General features: G+C 45.1%; 4 protein-coding genes across 12 annotated transcripts; 2 read left to right on the forward strand and 2 right to left on the reverse strand.

Moving 5' to 3' along the window:
• Positions 1 to 4,260: 4,260 nt before the first annotated feature.
• On the forward strand, positions 4,261 to 8,450 carry LOC104583495 (transcription factor MYB3R-1). Of its 9 annotated transcripts, none has more exons than XR_002965655.1 (8): positions 4,261 to 4,448; positions 4,598 to 4,640; positions 5,065 to 5,116; positions 5,369 to 6,000; positions 6,075 to 6,140; positions 6,232 to 6,331; positions 7,004 to 7,132; positions 7,604 to 8,450. XR_002965655.1 is itself a non-coding variant. In XM_014900798.2 (8 exons), exons 4-8 carry the CDS (start codon positions 5,512 to 5,514, stop codon positions 8,289 to 8,291), a joined length of 1,050 nt encoding a protein of 349 aa, XP_014756284.1. In that variant the 5' UTR covers positions 4,261 to 4,448; positions 4,598 to 4,640; positions 5,065 to 5,116; positions 5,369 to 5,511; the 3' UTR covers positions 8,292 to 8,450. The 9 variants fall into 9 exon arrangements, 8 of the variants coding, with proteins under 8 accessions (XP_014756284.1, XP_014756286.1, XP_024318245.1 ...); XM_014900798.2 differs by having other exon boundaries at positions 5,369 to 5,575; positions 6,072 to 6,140; XM_014900800.2 differs by having other exon boundaries at positions 5,369 to 5,571.
• Positions 8,451 to 8,851: 401 nt separating this feature from the next.
• Positions 8,852 to 11,934, forward strand: LOC100832158 (rho guanine nucleotide exchange factor 8). The gene is made up of 4 exons (XM_003572308.4): positions 8,852 to 9,806; positions 9,901 to 10,247; positions 10,332 to 10,904; positions 11,000 to 11,934. The coding sequence occupies exons 1-4, from the start codon at positions 9,626 to 9,628 to the stop codon at positions 11,399 to 11,401; spliced, it is 1,503 nt and encodes a 500-aa protein (XP_003572356.1). The 5' UTR covers positions 8,852 to 9,625; the 3' UTR covers positions 11,402 to 11,934.
• Positions 11,935 to 12,279: 345 nt separating this feature from the next.
• Positions 12,280 to 16,600, reverse strand: LOC100834020. The gene is made up of 3 exons (XM_003572313.4): positions 16,049 to 16,600; positions 13,996 to 14,076; positions 12,280 to 12,881 (listed from the first exon to the last, which is right to left on the reverse strand). The coding sequence occupies exons 1-3, from the start codon at positions 16,440 to 16,442 to the stop codon at positions 12,445 to 12,447; spliced, it is 912 nt and encodes a 303-aa protein (XP_003572361.1). The 5' UTR covers positions 16,443 to 16,600; the 3' UTR covers positions 12,280 to 12,444.
• Positions 16,601 to 19,678: 3,078 nt separating this feature from the next.
• On the reverse strand, positions 19,679 to 20,855 carry LOC100836355 (expansin-A14). Its single transcript, XM_003572319.1, has 3 exons — positions 20,699 to 20,855; positions 20,238 to 20,562; positions 19,679 to 19,991 (listed from the first exon to the last, which is right to left on the reverse strand). The coding sequence occupies exons 1-3, from the start codon at positions 20,853 to 20,855 to the stop codon at positions 19,679 to 19,681; spliced, it is 795 nt and encodes a 264-aa protein (XP_003572367.1).
• Positions 20,856 to 21,213: the final 358 nt, after the last annotated feature.

The following is a 21,213-nucleotide window of genomic DNA, read 5'->3' on the forward strand; positions in this document are numbered from 1 at the left end:
TCTGCTAATTTTCACCTTATTTTGTAGGAGGACTATCAGACCAACAAGTTGCTCCAGAAAAATTCATGGAATTTCATAATATGTGGTGCATACATAAGTGTGTTGAACCATGAATTGTTGCAGTTTGCAGAGGTTACAAATCAAAATTATTAGATCAATCCAACTTATACACAAGAAATCTGAAATTAGCATGTCCTGGGTTTAGACTCTGACTGCTGCTGGCTTTGGCTGCCGCTTCTTCTTGAGCTTCTGCTGGCGGTTGGCGCTGAGAGTCTCTTGAGCCTTGTTGATGATGTCGGCAAACCGGGTCTTGAGAGACGCTGCCCGCGCCAGGACGTCCGGCTCAGGTTCAGGTGCGACGACGTGCTGCAACGCTTTGAGAATGACGGCGGCGTTCGTGTGGCGCAGCTCTGGCACGTGCTGCTGCGAAGGCGGCTTGAAGGTGGCAGGAGCGTTGGTGCTCATCGGAGGCTCCAGTAGTACGGTGGTTGGGACAGTGGTCTTCCTCCTCTTAGATGCCGGGGTACTGTCGTCGGCCTTCGGATGCAGCGGCGCCGGAGCCGGCCGAGCGGTGGTAAAGATCGGCTGCTTATTTGTGCGCGCTCCGGCGCTGCCAGGGGCTGGGGCTGGGGCTGCTGCTGGCTTGGAGGACGGGGGCGGCGCCGTGGCTGCGACTTGCCGGGCCGTGTACTCGGCGAAGCCAATCCTCTCGAGGGAGCCGCGCACCTCGCCGATCTCTGACCGGAGGTGCGGCCTCGACGGCTCCTTCCGCTCGTGGTGGTGCTCCGGCTTGAGATGCCGGCCGCGGCTTGCCATCTCGATTTCTTCTTGATCGGAACTGGACGCGCAGGGGAACCTAGCTACAGTATCTCGAATTCTTGTGCGCGCAGGCCGATGGAAGTCGGAGGCGACAAGGATTCACGCCGCGTACGTCCTGCGCGTCTCGTGCTTTATGCTGCCGTCGAGTTGATAATCAGGAGACGCCGTGCCGAGTTCAGCTCCAATTCGGACACGCACGTCATGGGGGCATGGCCTCGGACTTGACGCCTATTCACTTCAAGCACCCCGGCCTGGACGTGTTCTTGGTAACTTAAGTTTTCGGCCGCGTTTAATTTTGAACCGCATTCAACAAAATTTCACGTAAATGTCATAAATCCTGAGAGTTGTGACTTCTTTACTATGGCTTTCGAGAAAGAAAAAAAAATGATGTAACCGCCACTTTCTGGGTTCTGTTGCATCTTGTTTTTAGGGAAAGATAATGGGCCAAAAGGCCTGTCTACCTATAATCTCTGTAAATTGATCCCTACAAAAATGCAAGTTCAATATGCAAAATGTACGCCACGTCAAGTTGATCTCCACTAAGCCACATAAAGTGCTCACCTCATCAAGTTGATTCCCGCTAAAATTCACTTAAACTGGAGTAAATTTCACAAAACCACACTTTTTGGGGCTAGCATTTTAACGGGCCACAGTTATCACTAACGTCTCACAGAACCACACTTTTTGAGTCAACTTGTTTCAGAATTAAAACCCTAATTGGGTGGATTATGGTGTTTGATGTTGTTTCCAACAGGTGGGACCCACCAGTCAGGCGTCGTGTCAGCACCAAGACCCACCAGTCAGGCGCCACCCATCATCATCCCCCCTCGCACAGCCTCTCAGTGCGCTCCGCGGTGCTCGAACAAGGAAGCCGCCGCCGCCGCTAACCGCGCCATGGTGCTTCCCCACCCTAGGACCTGCTCCAACGAGCAGCGCGAGCTGCTGCTCGGTTCCCCTCCTCGTTGTGTGCCCTCACTGTCGCGTGTCTCTCTTGGAGCCAGCGGCGCTCCACCGCCTCCGCACCCTCCCCCAATGGCCCCCCCTGTCCTGCCGCGCCAACTCCCACAGTGGCCCCTGCGTCCCGCCGTGCCACCTCCCCGAGCATGCTGGCATCCTCGCTCAAAGCCACCGTGCATCGGAGTTTCACCTCCACGCAGACCACCGCCGGCCGCCGCCACCTCACCGTCGCGGGATGACCCCAACGCCGGATTAGCCCCTCCGTCGCCTTCTTTCGATCCACCGTGACGTCGCGCACACAAAGGGACCCGTGGTGCGCCTTGCCACGCACCGAGGAGCTGCAGTCGCCGCCGTCTTCTCCGCGTCCAACGACGGTCCTCCGCGAAGCTGAGGGATGCGCGAGGGGGGGATGACGATGGCGGGGTGCCTGACTGGTGGGTCCTTGTGCTGACTTGGCGAGAAACTAGTCAGGCTGTCAGACATGGAACCTGACTGGTGGGTCCCACCTGTCAGAAACAACATCAAATACCATTTTTTGAAACAAGTTGCCTCAAAAAGTGTGCTTCTGTGAGACTGTTAGTGATAACTCTAGCCCCAAGAAGTGTGGTTTTGTCAAAATTATATATTCTCATATCCACATCCCAAACCAACCACTTTGTGATTATCTATTTGTCAACATTGATTACAATGAAAAATGGGACCTCACATCCAAGTTATTCTTTTGGAATAAGCAACTGCGAGTAACACCAATATTTAGTTTAGCCTATAGTTATTTATTTTTTGGACACACAAGAAATTAGTAATGAAGATATACAAATTTGTATACCGAACAGACACGTTTGCATTTTCTCTTAAATCAATCATACATGAGTTACAATACTCATATAATGTCTATTTTGCTTCATTGCAATCCATTCTTATGGAATGATGCGTTGCTTTTTTGAGTCCCACAACACCGCGCGGGGTATCCACTAGTTGTCATATACTCCTTACGTCCATATTAAGTGACTCAAAGTTGCCCAAATATGAATGTATCTATACCGAAAAAGCAGTTGGATACATTTAATATTTCATCACTTAATATGAAATTGAGGGAGTATTATAAAAACCAAATGATAACTGTACAATTAAAAGAAAAGGAAATAGCTAACTATCTAGAGGAAGACATCATGTTCCAAAATCTGCATATTTGTTTCTCCTTCATCTGTGTCGGACAAGATTTAATTCCTCCAAGAAGAGCTCTCCGTATCTTAGAGCCTAGGCTGAATTTGGTTGAAAATGTCATCATTTCTAGTTTTCCAGATACTCCATGCAGCCAGAACTTGAATTTCCTTTTTTTTTCCCGAAGAACTTGAATTTCCATGTGGAAAGGAATTTGCAGCTCGTCTTTCAGATGTGATATATTCTCATGAACATTATGTTAATTAGCCGTGAAATGAGGGCATAAATATGACCAACATGCTGCGACAAAAGGGCAGTGGACGAACATGTGGTAGTCTCCAAGACCCTGGATCCACAGAGGACATAATCATATGATGGAAGACGGAACCGTTTCTTCTGTAGCATAGCACAAGTGTTGAGTTTATCAATGAGCAGCAACCAGAAAAAAATTGTGTTTCAGTTGCATCTGATGCCCAAACCGTAGCCCCTCAGCCATGGCCTCTGTTAACGACATTTCTAACTGCATGTCTGTGCTGACTAGGTAAGAAATTTCTAGAATTAAGTTCAAACAGTAGCATAAAATTGGAATTTAATAAATCTCACTATTTCAGCAAACCTAAATGAACTGAAATTTCAAATGTGCAACAAGAAGAATTTTTTATGTTGGGCAAAAACCCAAAGTCCTCGGACAAGGTGGAGGCGGTGGCGGTGCGCTCACCCTTGAGAGCGTCGTTGGGGAAATTCTAGATCCACGCACGGGTGAGGGATCTTTGGTCGGAGGGCAGCTGGGCGCGTATCGATTTCTCTACATTGCGTCATTCAATGCTAGGCTTGGCAGTTTCAATGTTTCAAATTTATGTCCTAAAGATGGGTTGATGGAAGACGGTGGGGGCTGATTTTAGAGCGAGCGTAAATAGCATGCTCTGAATGGCGATGGTGTACAAGTAAGGCATGTGGCCCAGATAAATGATCACCTCTTCATCAGCCTTGTGGGTATAACTTGATGGCTTTGTGTTTGATCATTTGATGTATCATTCTATCTGTCTTGTTAAGTACAACGACAAGTATTTAGGAACGAAAAGAGTAAATCATAAAAATGACTATGTGCTTTTTTTTTAATGGAGAGGCCAGAATTTCAACCTTGGGAAGAACAAGATGAATTTTTAACTCCTTGATGAATTTGTACACTTTGTACTAACACGGAGCGAGCTGGCAACCGATTAGTTCACTTTGTACTGACACGGAGCGAGCTGGCAACCGATTAGTTCACTTTTACACGTGTGGCATAAAAAGAGGCAGAGCATACACGTGCCCGATGAGGAGCTTCGTGCAGACTTGGGAGTCGAGACATAGGCGAGGCTGCTCCGCCGGCCGACACCGCCCATTGTTGCTGTTGCTGCCTTGCGCCGGCCCTTGCTTCTTTGCCACTTTGCCTTGCCGATTGATTTCTTCTGCACCTGCACACGACCGGCCACCATGCGGCAGACAGAAGACGGGCTCCCAATGAGGCGGTAAGAACCTTTCTCATCCTCTTTCTATCTGACCTTTCGTGGCATTGCATCAGATCTATTTCTGTAAATAATCTTGGCGCTTGTTAAGCCGGGTAAGAAGCCGAAATAGTCAGTTAACTACACCTTATTTTGAGGAGGTATATCTGCAGATCAACGAGTCGCTCAAGCCAAATGCGTGGAATCGCACAAGAGGTGTGTACTGTGTAGATGAACTTTTGTTCGAAATCTTTTTTAAGTCGTACCCCCTCTGTTCCAAGTTGTTATAGCTTTGTACTAAGTCAAAAAATTTACAATTTGACCAAATTTTATAGGAATATCTACCAATATCTATAACTCTATATTAGTTTTATTAAATTCGTCAGGATATATATCTTCATAGTATACTTATTTGATATTGTTTTTTATGTTAGTACAGTTTCTATAAACTCGTCAAATTTTAACAAGTTTTACATTGGACAAAGCTAGAGCAACTTATATTTAGGAAAAGAGGTAGTAGAAGATTGTGGATGTTAACAGAAGACATACCCTGCTTACATTAGCAAATAAGTACTCCTTATTATGGATTTCTTATACATATATCGATATATATATACTAATTCATTAACGTTTACTGCAGCGTGCTAAACTGCAAGATGCACCTTCGAAGAATGCAAAATGGAGAACAGTAGGTAACGGTAATTTACAATTGCAAATTTATATTCAGATGGTGCCTTTTCATTCTGTATATATACTCCCTCTGTCCAACAAAGGATGTGTCAACTTTGACTAAATTTGAATGTATCTATACACTAAGTCATGTCTAGATACATCCAAATTTTGGCAAACTTGAGACATCTTTTGTTGGACAGAGGGAGTATCAGACTTCTTAATCAGTTGATCAAATTTATATATCAGACTTCATGAATAAATATTTTTGTCAGTAAATGTATGCAAAATTGCTTGCAATGCAATAATGCATGGACATGAAGACATCTGTAACCTTATTTTTTTTGGAGGGGAAGCTCAGAACCTCCACTAAATCAGCGATTGAGAATTGCAGTCTGCCCAAAGACAATGCATCAAAATGCTCAGTTTCATAGCCCAAGCAAGCCCAAATTTGGCACACCAATGCGCTGAAGTATGCGTAAGTAAGAAGACTGCTTAGGCTCCCTTTGGCATTGCGGTGGATTATCATAATCCCGTTTTTTTCACCCGCTTTTCACTATTTTCGTGTTTGGCTAACCAACTTTTCCCTACTTTTGTGTGTATTTTTTCACAGCAGATTATAAAACAAGTTCAGCGCAGCACAGTTCAGCAATGCCAAACTGAGCCTCATTAATAAATTGTTTAGGAGAAGATGCTTGCCATCATTAGTAACTTTTGAATCTTAATGAGGGGAAATGATGCTAAAATGAACCCCGCAGAGGGAGCAACGAACTGGACCACAATTCTTTGTTTTAGACAATGGAAGCTTTACTGAGATCACACTTCTACTTCACATTTTACTCTGTATCATGTATCCTGAATTCCTCACCCTTCTATCACTACTTTCATCCATAACTACAGCTTGTCGGTAGTCTCCACAAACCATCAATTCATGGTTTTTAACATTAATGGTTGCCTGAATTTTCTTCTTCTGTTTAGCAGAGTGCATCCACCGCAAGACAGGTGTCTACTCGTTCAAGAAGAGGCGCAGATGGTCAGAAGAGGAAAGTTATATTAGTTCTTATCAGAGACTTTCAATTTTTTTGCTGTATACTTTGACAATTTAAATATGAAATAAAAATGAAATTATTTCAGGAAGATGACGTTCTGATTCAAATGGTACAAAATCTTGGCACAAAGAATTGGTCAACTATTGCTTGTGCTATGCCTCTTCGTAGTCGTTACCAATGCCGGGAGAGGTACAGTTTACAGAAATCACGCTATTTGACTGATTCCATTTGGATGCTATTTCAAAATTTAAGCGATTCAACCTAGCCATTTCTTTTGATTCTAGCTAGATTCAGTACAACTGTAGAAGTTCTGTATTTCGATGAGATCTCTAGCTGCATGTATATGCTTAGCTTTCTTTTCTTTACTGTGGCCATGAACCTGTCATTCACGACCATGACTGCTGTTGTCTTGTTGATCCTCGGGCAGCCTCAGGCTCATTGTCAGCGTGGCCTACCTATGGTGCCACACCTGCTAACTTACATGTTGTATGATAAAAAGTAAATTTAATCTTTGTTGATAAACTTCTTATATGTTTTACTTTTGGTGCTAATGTCTTAAAAATTCAATACTAGGAAGTAAGAACACTAGTTAATTTATCATGTTTGGTGTCCCTCAGAGATGAGGGACTATTTTTTTTTGCATGATGATATTTTTCGGAAACTCAGATGCTGGAAAAAGTTGAAAGGAGATGCTAGAAATTTTGTTGCACTACACACCACATTACAAATCTACCTTTTGTTGTGGTGGCGATTTCTGAATTCTCGTTGTTGTGGTCTATTATTCCCTATTTTAAATTCACCCTTTCATAGTATTGTTTCTGAACTAAATGAGGATTTTCCATATGGAAAATGGGGATGCAGGTGGACATATTACCTCAACCCTGCTTTGAATAGACAGGCATGGTCAGAACAGGATGAGGTAACACTGATCCATGCTCATGAAATGCATGGAAACAAGTGGCGTGAACTGGCTAAACTTTTTCCAGGGAGGTAAGATTCCAAGAAGGGGATTAAAAATTGAAAGACAAATCTCTCGTATTCAGTTTTTTTACGTGAATCTCGTGCTCAGTTTGTTTATTGTTTCCTTATTCATGGGATTCCAGTAATACTATTAACCAGACCATATAGCTGATCTCAATCTATGTTATCACTAGTCAGTTACAGTACAGATTGGCATCCATTATGAAGTTATGTACCTTCCGATCATCCAAAATGGATGGTCAACAGTAATCTGGATTTGTCTTTAAAAAACTGTATCATATTTTCATTATTACTCTCTCCGATCCATAAAAAGTGTCGCACATTTTGTACTAAGTTAGTACAAATTTTGTACTAAGTGGGCGACACTTTTTATGGATAGGAGGGAGTACATTGCGTTTCATTTCATTCTCCAAAATGTAAAATTCAGTGCATTATTCTTACCTATAATTTGTTGCAAATGGTTATGTCATGTACTGCCAGGACGGGAAAAGCAGTAAAGAATCACTGGAACGGTCATATGAAGAGGAAATTGAAATCGTATTTAGCCAGAGGGTTGCCGAAGCAATTCCAAAATCTGCCCGTCGATCCATCAGTTTCAAACAGGGGCTGGAGTACCCCGAAAGGTAGTCAAGACTCATTCAATAATAATCAACTTCCATCCGATTTGCTGATATGGTCCGAATCTAAGCGAGGGCTCACAGAGACTGGTGAAAACGCAAGTATGCTTGATGGACAAAGTTCTGATTCCATAAGGTCTGTGTCGGAAGGGAAGCCAATGAGTTCTTCACCTAAAGGATTTGGTGCACGTTCAGCTGATGCCCAGCCAAAGGTGGATGCAGGGGATGGTCAAATTGATAGAGTAGTATCAAAGTTTCCTGTAGTAACCGACAATGACATGGAAACGGTTGTGTCATCAAGTTCAGTGGATCTGAAGGTGTGCGTTGCTGCACCAAGTTTTGTAAGGTCTACGTCAGAGGAGAAGCAAATGAGTTACACAGGCTTATCTCCAGCTCATAGTTCCCAATCTCGTTATGCACATCTCGACGAGTTGTCGGAGCTACACCAGTCTGATATAGCTGATCTTCTGGACATGTCGTATTGCGAGAGCTTGATGATCATCCCTCCCGACTCTCCACAAAGTGGCAATGGTGGCGTGCCTGGAATGTGATATTATCGTCTTAAGTATGTCAGGTATCTGCAACCTGCACTATCTAGTTGGAGAAAAAAGTGAGACTTGTGCTCCTTGGTCTTGAAACGTATGCAGCTTTATCTTGAACCACCAATGTATCATTCTCGTCGGGTTATTAAGTGGAGGAGATTTGCAAAATGATGTGTTCATCTGTCCATAAGGTCTGCATTTCATTCAGTTGACAATGCTCCTATTGGTACTGGAGAAGAGCAAATGTTGTTCGATGCATCTCGACTAAGCACCTCTAAAGAAAAAGTATGTCTTAAGCTGACTCGATAGAGATCGAGTTTTACGATTATATTAGTATTATACTCCCTCCGTTCCATAATTTTTGTCGAAATATTACAATTATGATGTATCTAACGCCATTTTTAAGCAAATTTGAGACAAGAATTATGAAACAGAGGTAGTATGTTAGAGTCTAACTCTTAACAAAAAGTCAATTTTACCCTCCTCAATTGCATCAGCAATTGTTCTAGGTAACAGTACATGGAGTCCTCGTGTCTTGATTCTGTAGATGCTCTTCAGCTACCATATTGATTCCTATATATGCGCCATATCAAGTGATCAACTACCTACCTGACAACCAAGATTATCCCCTGAGCATATATCCTCCATTAGCCCCATTGAAAACAAGCCGATGAGCCAAGATGGTGGTCGGCACAGCTAAGCAGAATCAACGCAGCCACACGAGGGAAGGAGTGGCCGGGAGCATTCTCCTCCCCATTTTCCCCGGGCAATCTAAACAAGGCAAGGCAACGGCAACCACCCGGGGCAGAAACTGGGCGACACAGGGGAAGGGATTTAATCGTCTCCCCCGGCCCAGCCCCCCCGTCGACATGCACCCCACGTTCGCGCCCTGCTTAAATTAGGCAGGTGCCGCGCGATCGCTCGACCCCGGACCTTTTTTTTTTAATTTTTCCCCGGGGGCCGGACGGACGAATCCGCCTTAATTTCTTCTTGTTTCCCCTTCAATTCGTTCCCCCCCATGCCGGCCGTATTCGTAGTAGCAGTCGTCGTCGTGCGCCGCATGTCTTGGACGACGCCAGTTCTTCTCTCTTGATTTTTTGCTTTGTGTTTGTTGCTCGCTCGGTCGCCCTGCTTCTTGTTGCTGCTGCCATTGTTGTCGATTCTGCTGCTGCTCTGAGGAATTGTTGGTCCGACGGTGCTGCTAGCTAGCTGGTGATCTTGGTCGACTTCGTCACGGCGGCAGCGGCGGTGCTCCAGCGTCCAGGGGGCCTGGACGCCTTGCGCACAAAGTTCCCAGCAGTTAGTGCGCGTTGGGCGTCAAGCTCGAGGCGGTGGGCTGGGTGATGGTTCGGTTCCTCCGGCGCCACAGCCTTGACAAGAGCAGCTCCCGCAACCACCTGCAGCAGCAGCAGCAGCAGAATCGAGAGGCAGACAACAGCGACGCCGAGATGACCGACGGGAGCACTCCCCCGCTCCCCAATGGCCGGGCCGCGCCGAGGGGCCGGCGCGACGGGCCGCCCTCAGGTACTCACTGACGTCTTTGCATTTTTCTACATTACGACAGTTAGCCGTCAATTTGATGCGATCAAGGAATAACGAATGGTTTGTTTGGTGCTAGATTTGGACGTGATGAAGGAGAAGTTCGCCAAGCTGCTGCTGGGCGAGGACATGTCGGGCACGGGCAAAGGCGTGTCGTCGGCGCTGGCGCTGTCGAATGCCGTGACGAACCTGGCTGCGTCCGTGTTCGGCGAGCACCGCAAGCTGGAGCCCATGGCGCCCGACACCAAGGAGCGCTGGAAGAAGGAGGTGGGCTGGCTGCTGTCCGTCACGGACCACATCGTGGAGTTCGTGCCCACGCGCCAGACCGCCGAGAACGGCACCACCATGGAGATCATGTCCACGTCGCAGCGCCGCGACCTCGCCATGAACATCCCCGCCCTGCGCAAGCTCGACGCCATGCTCATCGTCAGTACAGACAGTACTTCTTTCTGGCTGCTGCAATGCAACTCGAGTTAAATCGATAATTGTTGATTGAGATCAAATGCACAGGGGTACATGGACAACTTCGTGGACCAGACGGAGTTCTGGTACGAGAAGGGCGGCGACAACAAGCGCGACGACGACAAGTGGTGGATGCCGACGGTGAAAGTGCCCGCGGAGGGGCTGTCGGAGGTGACCCGGAGGTGGCTGCAGTACCAGAAGGAGTGCGTGAACCAGGTGCTGAAGGCGGCCATGGCCATCAACGCGCAGGTGCTGGTGGAGATGGAGATCCCGGAGGTGTACATCGAGTCGCTGCCCAAGAAGGGCAAGACGAGCCTGGGCGACGCCATCTACCGCAGCATCACGGACGAGGACTTCGACCCCATCGAGTTCCTGGAAGGCGTGGACCTCTCCACGGAGCACAAGGTGCTCGACCTCAAGAACCGCATCGAGGCCTCCACCATCATCTGGAAGCGCAAGATGCAGACCAAGGACACCAAGTCCTCCTGGGGCTCCATCATCAGCTTCGAGAAGCGCGAGCAGTTCGAGGAGCGCGCCGAGACCATCCTCCACCTCCTCAAGCTCCAGTTCCCCGGCACCCCCCAGTCCCAGCTCGACATCTCCAAGATCCAATACAACAGGGTACGTACGTTGCAATGTTGCATACATGACCCATTTATGTTGCGTTGTGGGGAATTTGGATTGACGCCCGTCATCAATCATGTTGTAAAATGCAGGATGTGGGGTACGCGCTGTTGGAGAGCTACTCGAGGGTGCTGGAGAGCCTGGCGTACAGCGTGATGTCGAGGATCGAGGACGTGCTGGGGGCGGACGCGGCGGCGACGAACCTGACGGCGAGCGAGGCGGCGAGGAGGCAGGAGATGGACGCGCCGAGGAAGCTGGACGCCAGGGAGGAGCTGGAGAAGCTCAACGAGGCGCCGGCGTCCATGACGCTCTACGACTTCATGGGCTGGCACTTCGACCAGGACGAGCTCATGCGGAAGAAGGAGGAAGGCACGCTCGACGAGGCCGGCGAGGCCAAGCTCAAGAAGGCGCCCAGCCAGCTCGCGCCCAAGAAGTTCTCCTACGTCGACAGCCTCGCCGGATCAGGCATGCGGAGCCCCTCCGCGCGCCATTGATACTTCATTTCTTCGTCGTTACAGAACTGGCACAAATTGAGCAAGACAACAATGGGGGACGATGGATGGATCCAACAGCAGAGATGGGCATGGCTATTGTACATATCTGGGGCACACAACACACACACACGCTACGTACTGGAGATCGATCTTCACTGGACTGCCGAGAGATCACCATCAGCTCGAACCGATCAGTCGGCCTCGTTCTTCTCCTACCGACCCTATCTTCTTGACAAGGGGAAAGAAAGAACGAAGACGATGATCTGATCTGCTGACTCTACAATTTACTAGTACATCTCTTTGCTCTCCGTCCGACATGCAAGAAGGGTTGCTGTTGTACGTACGTAGCTACTGATTTTCACACAAACAAACAAACAAAACCTAGTATGTATTTTTGTACCTAGTTCTGAATTTACTCTCCGGAAGAGGAGACGCTAAACTCTGGGGTATATGTATGCGACTTACTACTACCACGCGGCCAAACACATTGTATATTCATTCATTTGATTCAAGCTAATCTTTTCTAGACTCGATTCTCCTATTTGAATGCTTATTTCTTGCCTGGCTATTATATTGTCAAAGAGACTCAGAAACACACTTGCTTTGCCTCATGGACTCCAGCCTCAAAACTTTTCCATCACACAGGACACGGCACTACAGTACAGTCAGTACTGGCTTGTACACGGAAACATGATTTGCCTAAGTATCCGTTTAAGCCATGCCAGGGGATCCCAACTCCTTTCTGCTGACTACAGTACAGAGAGCAATGTGCATCAGATTGAGGCTGCTTGCTATTTACTCCTCCCAACCCCCCAGGGGAATACCAAATCATTGAAACCGATGAAAATGTGAAGGCAAAAAAAAGAGACAAAACCACATATAACTTGACTTGCTAACTAACCCCTCATTTTCATTGCTCTATAGTAGAGAAAGAACGAAACAACACACTTACACTTTTAGCCGTAGGACCTGAGCCGAGGATATACAACATCATCAGCCTCAAGGAATAACTGGAGCACTATGTACATCTGTTTATACACAAGTCAGCTCTCTAAATCATTTTCCTGCCTGTGTTGAACCGAAGCTTTTGGGCTAGGAGTATTGTGCTCTACATAATCATCCGAAGCTTCCTCCTCATCATCTGAAGATAGAAGAGATGATCCCATCCATGTTTTGAAACCATCATTTACGCGTCGTTGCATCTCTGGGGTCACTTCTATTGTGGTCTCAAGCATCTCAAGGCCCACACTGTGGGTAGCATAATCACCCTCATCAAGGACAGCTGCCGCTTTCCTTCTCAAGAAGAAGGCTGTGCCACCATATAGGATTACCAAACCCCATGCTGTAATTTCATAACACCAGAAGAGAGGGACCGAACAACTACTTCCAAGGGCCAGAAGCGTTGACCCAAGAATTATAGCCATGAGACCAAATATGATGGCAAAAACTGCATTAAGTATAGACAGGCAACGCACACCACCTGCAGATCCAAGTTGATATTGATTACTGAAGAAGTGTAGATATGCATAACTGGAAGGGAATGCATTTTGATAGTAATTATATGTGCATGCATAATAGGACCCAGTTCTACACACACGGAAGAGAACTATGACCGGTGATACCGGTACCAAGTCACATTAGGAAAATACTTAAGTCCCTCCATCCGGAAATAAGTGAATTGGATTTGTATAGATTCTTATACAAATCCAAGTCACTTATTTGACGGAGGGAGTACAACAGGTATATGAAATTTCTGCCATTCATAACTGATGCTGTGACTAGTTACTATCTCAGATTGGTAACACTCTTTAACATAAACACAGCCATAAGATACTAAATGGATCTGGAAGACAAAGCCATCGAAAATAGTTGGCTCCCCATTTATCGCCCATTGTAAAGCAATGTTAATGCAATTGGTACCGTTGGACAATTGTTTGTTGTTAGTTCATTCAAGCCCCTCATGGTATTGTCAAATCACTAGCAACAACCAATGGAAACGATGATAGTAAAGAGTGCCACCAACCAATGAAAGAGATATCAGTTGAGACTTGAGAGTCAACAATCTCAAGATCTACTGCTGGCCAAGTTCACTTTCTGTAAAAGAACAGTTTTACCAGCATCTTTGCCATAACTGATACAAACTATCAGCAAACACCAGTAGTGCAAAACCTAGATTAAGATGATATAGATTTTCCCCAGTTAAAACCGAATCATGGTTCACCAGTTAACATGTTAAATTTGCATAAATTTACCATATTTGAGGTATTCATCAAAATTGGGGGGCTTTAATGCACAATCAAACCTATGACTATTAACTGTGCCATTCAAAATAAGAAGAGACTGTATCTGCACAATTCTTGGATGGGAGAATGCTAGGCCTCAGATCAAAAAAGGTTAACTGTGCCATTCAAAAAAGGTTACCAGAATGTATATTTCCAGAAACCTAACTCGCTGGAATATCTTAAAGACTAACTCAAAAAACAAATGACCATGCTAGCTCTTTGCTTTCTCAATACCACTATGCATCCCAGAATGCAAGCAACAAGACATAGTTTGTACAAAGATAACTGAGAATAATGACTTTCTGAACTCACCTCTTCTAGAAGCACAGAAGTTATTCTCAACAATACAGATGAATGGATGCCTTCGTGGAGCAGCATATGCAACAGATATTCCTGCAGGTGTATATTGATCTAATATTAGTACATATGAAGGGTATCACTGGAAGTGGTATGACATTGATGGATACAGCCCAAAGAAAAACAGATTTTTTAATGCAAAATATACATAAACAATTGTTGCTCTTAGGGAAAACTGTAGGATTATGTAAGAATTAATGAACAAACAGAACCAAAGAAGGAACTTACACCACAAAAGTTATCAATGAGAATCATCTATAGATACTTGGAACTATAGTAAAATAGAATATCTAAGAATCTACTACAGTATCTACTAAAATTTCCAGGTTCTCTGAAGTGATATTTTTTCCACCAAGGATATGCTATCAATGAATTACATAAATAGTTCTGGCACAAGGAAGCATCATATTACTTGAAGAACACCAAACTGTATGAAGCTTATATGCATACCACTATCGATAGTCAGGTTCATGATTTGGTGACAATCTAGCTTGAAACTTACAATTTAATTAGTATACTTCATTAGTCACAGGAGATAGGTCATTTGCAAGAGAATTCCAGTTTGTGCAGTTTTATAGTTACAGCAATTGACTGTATATCAACAAGGATTACTTTCTCATTCAGTAGAAAGACATGAGTGCAAAGTGAAAAAAAGAAGTCAGAAGTGTTTTCTGAAAGTAATCAGCTTTTAGTGCATAATTTGAGAACAACAGATCAGGTCAAATGATCATAATTGTTATTCCCTAATAGCCTATTTCGAGGATGGTATTCATTTGATAAATGCTCTTTGCCCTGACAACTTTGAGGGGCTAAAATCCTGAATCTAAGCTATATCACTCTGAAACATTCGTTTTATGTACATAAGAGCCTAGAACAATTTTTTTGTCAGATGACTAGCTACCCTTCTCCATACATTTATTTGTAACTGGGGGTGCGTGGATTAGGAGTATTTATTTAGGGAGCTTCCATTTAGATCAAGTTTGAACTAAATTCCAAAGCTCACATGAAAACTAGTCCCTCCGATCCATAAAAAGTGCCGCCTATTTAGTACGTCCTCTGATCCATATTAATTGTCGAAATATTACATGTATCTAGACGCTTTTTAGCCATAGATAAATCGATATTTAGGCAATTTTGGGACAATTAATATGGATCGGAGGGAGTGCAAAATTTGTACTGACTTAGTACAAAATTGGAGACACTTTTTATGGATCGGAGGGAGTACATCTCATACAAACAGGCATAGTTTCCCAGAAAGGCAGATGCAAGCAAACTGAGAATATGAAATGACACTGTTTTAAGAAGCGGACGCTTAACACGCATAGGGCACTAGGTGCCACCTGACCACCTCACCCGACCAGTCAGTGACTAGGCGCTAGCTACCACCCTGCCATCCCCTAGCATTTACGCATTTAAAACACAGGATAAGGGTATGTTCCACTATAAATAACTGCATGACTCGAATTTAGTAATTTTGCAATCTCTGACCCACATTCGGACAAATGGATCAGCGATAAAGCTTCAGATCAGCTACTATGAATGAAATAAGCAAGTATTTGGAAAAAGTTACACAATGTAAATCTAAATCTCTTAATCTCATTACACAACAGTTATCTTTATTTATATCTTTTGGGAAACTCAGTCTCAAAGCAACAAGGCTATTTGTATTGCAAGTGCTATATTTCATAATTGAGACAGGTCAAGTGTACCATCCCAGCATTGCACTTCTATTAGTATCCATAGTCATGTTGTAATTTCACCATATTCCACAAGCAAAACAAGGCTTATGATGCCCATCTGGGGTAAAATGACCTAGCGTCCGGAAACATGCCTCATTCATTTACCACCGATCACTATGCAATAACCCAGCACCTAATGTGGGAAGTGCTTCATGATTTTTGCAATTCCTATGAAGCATTGGATGCCGACAGCTAGATGAGCGAATTAACACTGTAACCTGGCTATATCGGAGCAGTACACAACACAAGGAGCGCAAGGGGGGACTCACCTGCTACAAGGTAGGCAGCAGATGCGGCGAAGAGGACGGCGGATGGCACGAAGACCACCATCCAATAGAAGTCGGCGGCCTCGGCTGTGGTCATGTAGAACGCCCCACCTCGGTACCGGTACGCCTCGGGCTCCTCCTCCCGGCTGCTGGCATTCGCCGGGAGCGCCTCCAGCATGCGGCGTTCGCGGCAGAAGGGCCGCTCCGCGGGCTCGGCAGGGAACACGATCCCGAGGCTGACCCCCGCCGCCGCGACGGCGGCCACGGCGACGCAGGCGGCAGCCAGCCCCGCGAGCGGGCGGCGGAGGCGCGGCAGCGCGCGCTCCTCGTGCCGCAGCGCCTCGTACGCGCCCCGCGGCATGATGGCCTGCCGGAGGGCGTCGCCAAGCAGTGCCATCGGCGGCGGAAGGCTCGGTGGGCGGAGGCTACAGCCCTAGACGCGGTGTTGCCAGTAGGTGCAGGGATTCGGGGCCGGGGAAGAGGGGAAAAGAGGAGGAACCGAGCCGCCGAGGAGGGAGGGCTTTTCGGTTGCCTTGCAGCAGAGGAAAAGACCACGAGTGTGGTGCGATCTCTAGTTTTCTTTAGACGCTTTTTTTCTTTTGGCAAAGTCACACCTTTCGATATGGTTATGCTCCGAAGTCCAAAATTATGGGAAAGAAAATTGTTAAGGGAAATTGTAAAAAGATTTGAAAATATCATTGTGGATGTACAGGATACTCCCCCTGCATTAGCTGTTTTCTGCTTTCTACACGTATCAATGTAGATTCTGGTGTTATATTGAGTGGTGCAATGGCTAATTTACGGGTATCAATGTAGATGGGTCATTTAAGTACAAACAGAACGTTGTCATCTAGAATCTCATCAATGCAAACCACAATGATTCGTGACCAGTCTTCAATCAATCTCCTTCCATGCATCTAGAAGGTCATTAAGGTTGTTGTCATTAACTTTTCATGTGTGCATTGCGTTGACACATGGTTCGCTTTTTCAACCTCTGATTTATTCTTCCAAGCACATGAAACATGGGTTGTTCACATTGATTTCTATTGGCAATTACATGTGGCATTGGCTTTCTTAGCGAGCTCCTGTCGTCATCATCATTGAGCTACTGGATCGTCACACCTTTGGACACGAAAAGGAGTGTGGTGGAAGAATTTCTAAAATTATCCATGACACACGGTGTCGTAGTTCTATGAGTATACATAATTTTCCATCTTTTAATGGTTTGTTTGTATTGTAGTATTTTCAAAAGAATGTTGAAGAATTCTAATTTATAGGGGGGGAAATGACAAGAGCCCTTTGATCCATAGGGATTGGGGTTGTGGAAATCGTGTGAAACACATTCATTAGAGCCCAATTGCATCCCAATCCTAGAATGAGCTCATTTTTTTTTCTTTAACTATTTAACTACTTCCCGATCTATTATTTTTTGTTCCTATTTAACTAAATCTTGCCAATATGGATTGATTAATTACATGGAATTAGTTAGTTTGAATAGGTTCACGTCATAGAGAATTGCTTCCAATCTTTAGCGACTAATACCGGAGCTGGATATAAATAAACATTAATAATTGACCAAATCTTTTTGAACTAATTAAAGCTTTTTTATGCTCTGATCTACATCATCAAGTTAGTTTTCGGTCCTCAAAAACTAATGCAAGGGCTGGATTTGAAACTCAACTTTATTATGAGGCATTGGCGAACGATAAAAAAAAATTAAGGTAGGGCGAACTAATATCCCTACACATAACATTTAATATTTATTTATGGTTGCAACAATGTATTTTGATGTATTTTTTTTTTAGTTTTTTAATAATTTGTATGGCATTGTATTTTTCAACATTTAAAATTTGAATAGGTGAATTTGTATTGATTTTGGGAATCAATTTAATATTTACGAGTGCTCGTAACAAGGCGGCTACAATAAGTCTCATAGAAATACAGATCACTAGCAAACATATAGTTATATTTTTTGTAAATACCTCATCAAAATATGAATGCGTGTTTGTGATGATCTTTGTGCTACGTATCTTTGGTAATCTAATGTTTCATACAACGCTATAACAAATAGATATGGATTGTCAACTCAGGTTTTTGTAACTGTTAATCTGTAGTTATATATTTTATTCTAGAAACATCTCGGTACTTGCACACAAAAAAAGATCAAGTAGATACGTGACATAGCAAACGAGACTATTCTCAACAAATATATTGTTACATTAACAATAGTATAAAAAGTATAAAATATAAATGTATTGTGTATAAAATAATTGGGTCGGGCCGGCCCGAGGCCCCACCTGTGCCGTGTCTGGGCTTCAACCTCAGGCCCTCAGGCCGGGCCAGGCACGAACCGTTTATTTATTTTTCTTTTTTGGATTAATACATTTGGCCATTAACCTTTTCAATTCTGGCCCAAGCCAACTCATCTTTACATTTGGCCCGTGAACTCAACTAGTTTTCGCCCAAATCTAACATTTTTTTTCTACCTTAGGCCTGAGGGGCCTTGCTGGGCCGTTGGCTACCTATATTTTGGCCCATCCGTCCCTCATCTTCCTCCTCACGTGCGCGAGCGCCGCCGCCCCTCCCTCCCCATCCCGCTGCCAGGCGCTGCAGACCCCTGCCTCGTCTCCTCCACCGTAGGTATCTATCTCCCATTCGATTCTCTCGGTCCCGACCTCCCTTCACCCCACTAGGGGACGAACCCTTTAGCTCCCCGTCATAATCTTCCCCAATTCGTAACTGAGGCAAAAATCAAGGTAGGGCGGCCGCCCTACCTTGCCCTATCGAGTCCTCCGCCCGTGTTATGAGGTGACCACAAAAGGATAGATAGGTGATCATGATAAGGAGAATATATCATATATTATGTTAGCTCTATCTCTAGTGGTACTACTATGGCGCGGTAGTTTTTTATGGGGATCAACCACAATTGCATATTCTCGAAATTTGTGCCTCAAAATGATGTGATCTTTGCTCTGAAAGATCAAGACTGTTATGATGCATATTCCTATATAAGGGGAAGGAGGCACCTATGAGAAGGGACCACAAACTACACCCAAAAAGAAAAGAAAAACATATGCAAGAGTCATGCTTGAACACCCCGAGTATATATGGAGCCATATCCATCTCGTCTAGTTCTAGATCCGATCCTCTGGGTGGATCGCCACATTGACTTGATACCCTGGTGGTCCTCTGGAGATAATAAAGAACAAAGCACGATGTAGCCTTTTACCCTAAGCAAGACCTCAACCTGGGTATATCGGTGTCTAATTCTACTTCCTGCTTTATCGAATCTTTGTTTGGCCAACAATCGCCTCTTGCGTATTATTGAATCTATCAAACATCTATTTTCTTATTTATTGAGTCTTCGTTTGGAGAACAATTGCCTCTCGTGTATTGTTCAATCGAACATCTATTTCCTCATTTAATGAATGTTTGTTGGCCAACAATCACCTCTTGTGTATTGTTTTGAATACAAGATGAATAGATGATTTGACCGAATGAGTTCGAATCATTATATATATAATAATAATAATTAATGTATGCAAGTAGAATATATTCACAAGGACTATTCTAGGGCACCAATTTGGATGTCCATAGGCTAGTCAATCTTCAGATTTACACCCCCGAGGGAGCTCACTTGAACTGCACATTGCTAGAAAATGTTTGGCCGAACTTCCAGCTGGGTGGCACCAATTTTTTGAATGCAAGTGTTTGGCCATTATTGTTGGTCACTCTGAATGAGAGGCTCTGACCAGTGAGGTACGCCAGAGAGTGCCAATTTGCACCCCAGTTGCGTGCCATGGGCATCCAATCGGATGAATTGGCGCCCCTAACGTCCATTGACTTGATCGAACCAATACCTCCGACATTGGTCACAAGAACAAGCTGGAAGTAGTCATGTCCGTTGATCGTGAACCGCACACCGCCTCGCCTCACACATGGAACCCTGCAGTTAGGCATCATTAGTCGAAGACAACCGCTACAAGTGACTTCGTCAAGATTTTGTGACATATTTACTCTTTGCGGTGTGTGGCCGTGTGTGCTTCGGCACAGAGACTGGGTGTGTGATACTCTTTGCTTGTATCGTTCGATATAAACTTTGAGATCAATAAAAACTACCATTTTCGGAAAAAAAAATTACTCTTTGCAGCTTGCTTTTTTTTCTCGATTTTGTTCTTCTTTTATTAGGTACCTTCGGTACACAACTGGGATGATGCCGGCTCGATAAACACCGATCTTCTCCCAGGCCGGCTGCGCCATGTCAAAGTGTGGTCGTGGTGGGTTGCACCAGCCACCATTGTCGCTCGGCAAATCGTAGTTGGGCGGGCAGAAATTTGTGGCCGTGATGGTCACCGTCTCACCGACTTTACACCACCCTGGGTCCACCAGCTTGCTGTCACACGCAATCTTGTAACACTGCCCGCAAGATGCCCCGTCATTGAAGAGCGCCGTGCTCAGCGCTGCCGTGTTTGTGCCGTACCCCGTCGAGTACAGGTTGCCATACCCGCATGCACCACCTGCCGTATGCAAACATTCACCATGACCATGCCAAGATTAGTTTCAAAGGGTTTCTGGATCAGACTTATTCTTAACATGATATATATCTTTCCAGCAGAAAGAGTAACTATGATGTGTTAGCAAGGGCTAGTTTACCCATGGTGCCGGCACCGTCCGCGCCCCCGTAAAATGTCGCATGCGCCTTCAGTAATCCTCCACCAGATGCAGGTGCGTCGACGTCGTCGGCGGTGACGGCCAACGCGCAGCCCAGTAGTGCGAGGACCAGCGGTGCTAACACCCTTGCTTGAGCCATACCTTAAAACTGCACGAGGTCGCTGAATATACTTAAGCTGAATGTTTAAAGTATATGAGAGGCAGGCAGGCAGGCAGCAGCAGTTTTGTTGGGTTCTATTGCTGTTGCTGTGTGTCGAGATTTGGGTCGATGCGCAATTGTTTCATTGTTTCACATAGTCTCGTGATGATTGGGTTGTGTACATATAGGGCTGGTGCCTGGAGCGACGCTGCACAGCAGGGATGCAGAATTGGTGGCTAAATTCGTAACCAAGTGAACCCGAGGACGCCGTCGAATGAAGCAAGCGCGGCGCCGGCATGTGCATGCACGGACAAAGCAGCTGACCGCACAAAAAGCTTGCTTGATATTCCGAACAAAG

Source organism: Brachypodium distachyon, chromosome 3, assembly GCF_000005505.3.
Source record: "Brachypodium distachyon strain Bd21 chromosome 3, Brachypodium_distachyon_v3.0, whole genome shotgun sequence".
Lineage (NCBI taxonomy): Eukaryota > Viridiplantae > Streptophyta > Magnoliopsida > Poales > Poaceae > Brachypodium > Brachypodium distachyon.

Bases quoted from the DNA above. Each gene is read 5' to 3' on its own strand.
- LOC104583495 (XM_014900796.2), top strand. From the start codon at position 4,414: ATGCGGCAGACAGAAGACGGGCTCCCAATGAGGCG. The intron at 4,449-4,597 runs GTAAGAACCTTT...GTATATCTGCAG, and splicing joins GACGGGCTCCCAATGAGGCG to ATCAACGAGTCGCTCAAGCC. The intron at 5,117-6,071 runs GTAACGGTAATT...TCTTCTGTTTAG, and splicing joins TGCAAAATGGAGAACAGTAG to CAGAGTGCATCCACCGCAAG.
- LOC100834020 (XM_003572313.4), bottom strand. From the start codon at position 16,442: ATGGCACTGCTTGGCGACGCCCTCCGGCAGGCCATCATGCCGCGGGGC. The intron at 14,077-16,048 runs GTGAGTCCCCCC...ATACACCTGCAG, and splicing joins TGCTGCCTACCTTGTAGCAG to GAATATCTGTTGCATATGCT. The intron at 12,882-13,995 runs GTGAGTTCAGAA...TTGGATCTGCAG, and splicing joins CTTCTGTGCTTCTAGAAGAG to GTGGTGTGCGTTGCCTGTCT.
- LOC100836355 (XM_003572319.1), bottom strand. From the start codon at position 20,855: ATGGCTCAAGCAAGGGTGTTAGCACCGCTGGTCCTCGCACTACTGGGC. The intron at 20,563-20,698 runs GTAAACTAGCCC...TGCATACGGCAG, and splicing joins GGACGGTGCCGGCACCATGG to GTGGTGCATGCGGGTATGGC. The intron at 19,992-20,237 runs GTACCTAATAAA...GCCTAACTGCAG, and splicing joins ATCCCAGTTGTGTACCGAAG to GGTTCCATGTGTGAGGCGAG.
- LOC100832158 (XM_003572308.4), top strand. From the start codon at position 9,626: ATGGTTCGGTTCCTCCGGCGCCACAGCCTTGACAAGAGCAGCTCCCGC. The intron at 10,248-10,331 runs GTCAGTACAGAC...TCAAATGCACAG, and splicing joins AGCTCGACGCCATGCTCATC to GGGTACATGGACAACTTCGT. The intron at 10,905-10,999 runs GTACGTACGTTG...TGTAAAATGCAG, and splicing joins CCAAGATCCAATACAACAGG to GATGTGGGGTACGCGCTGTT.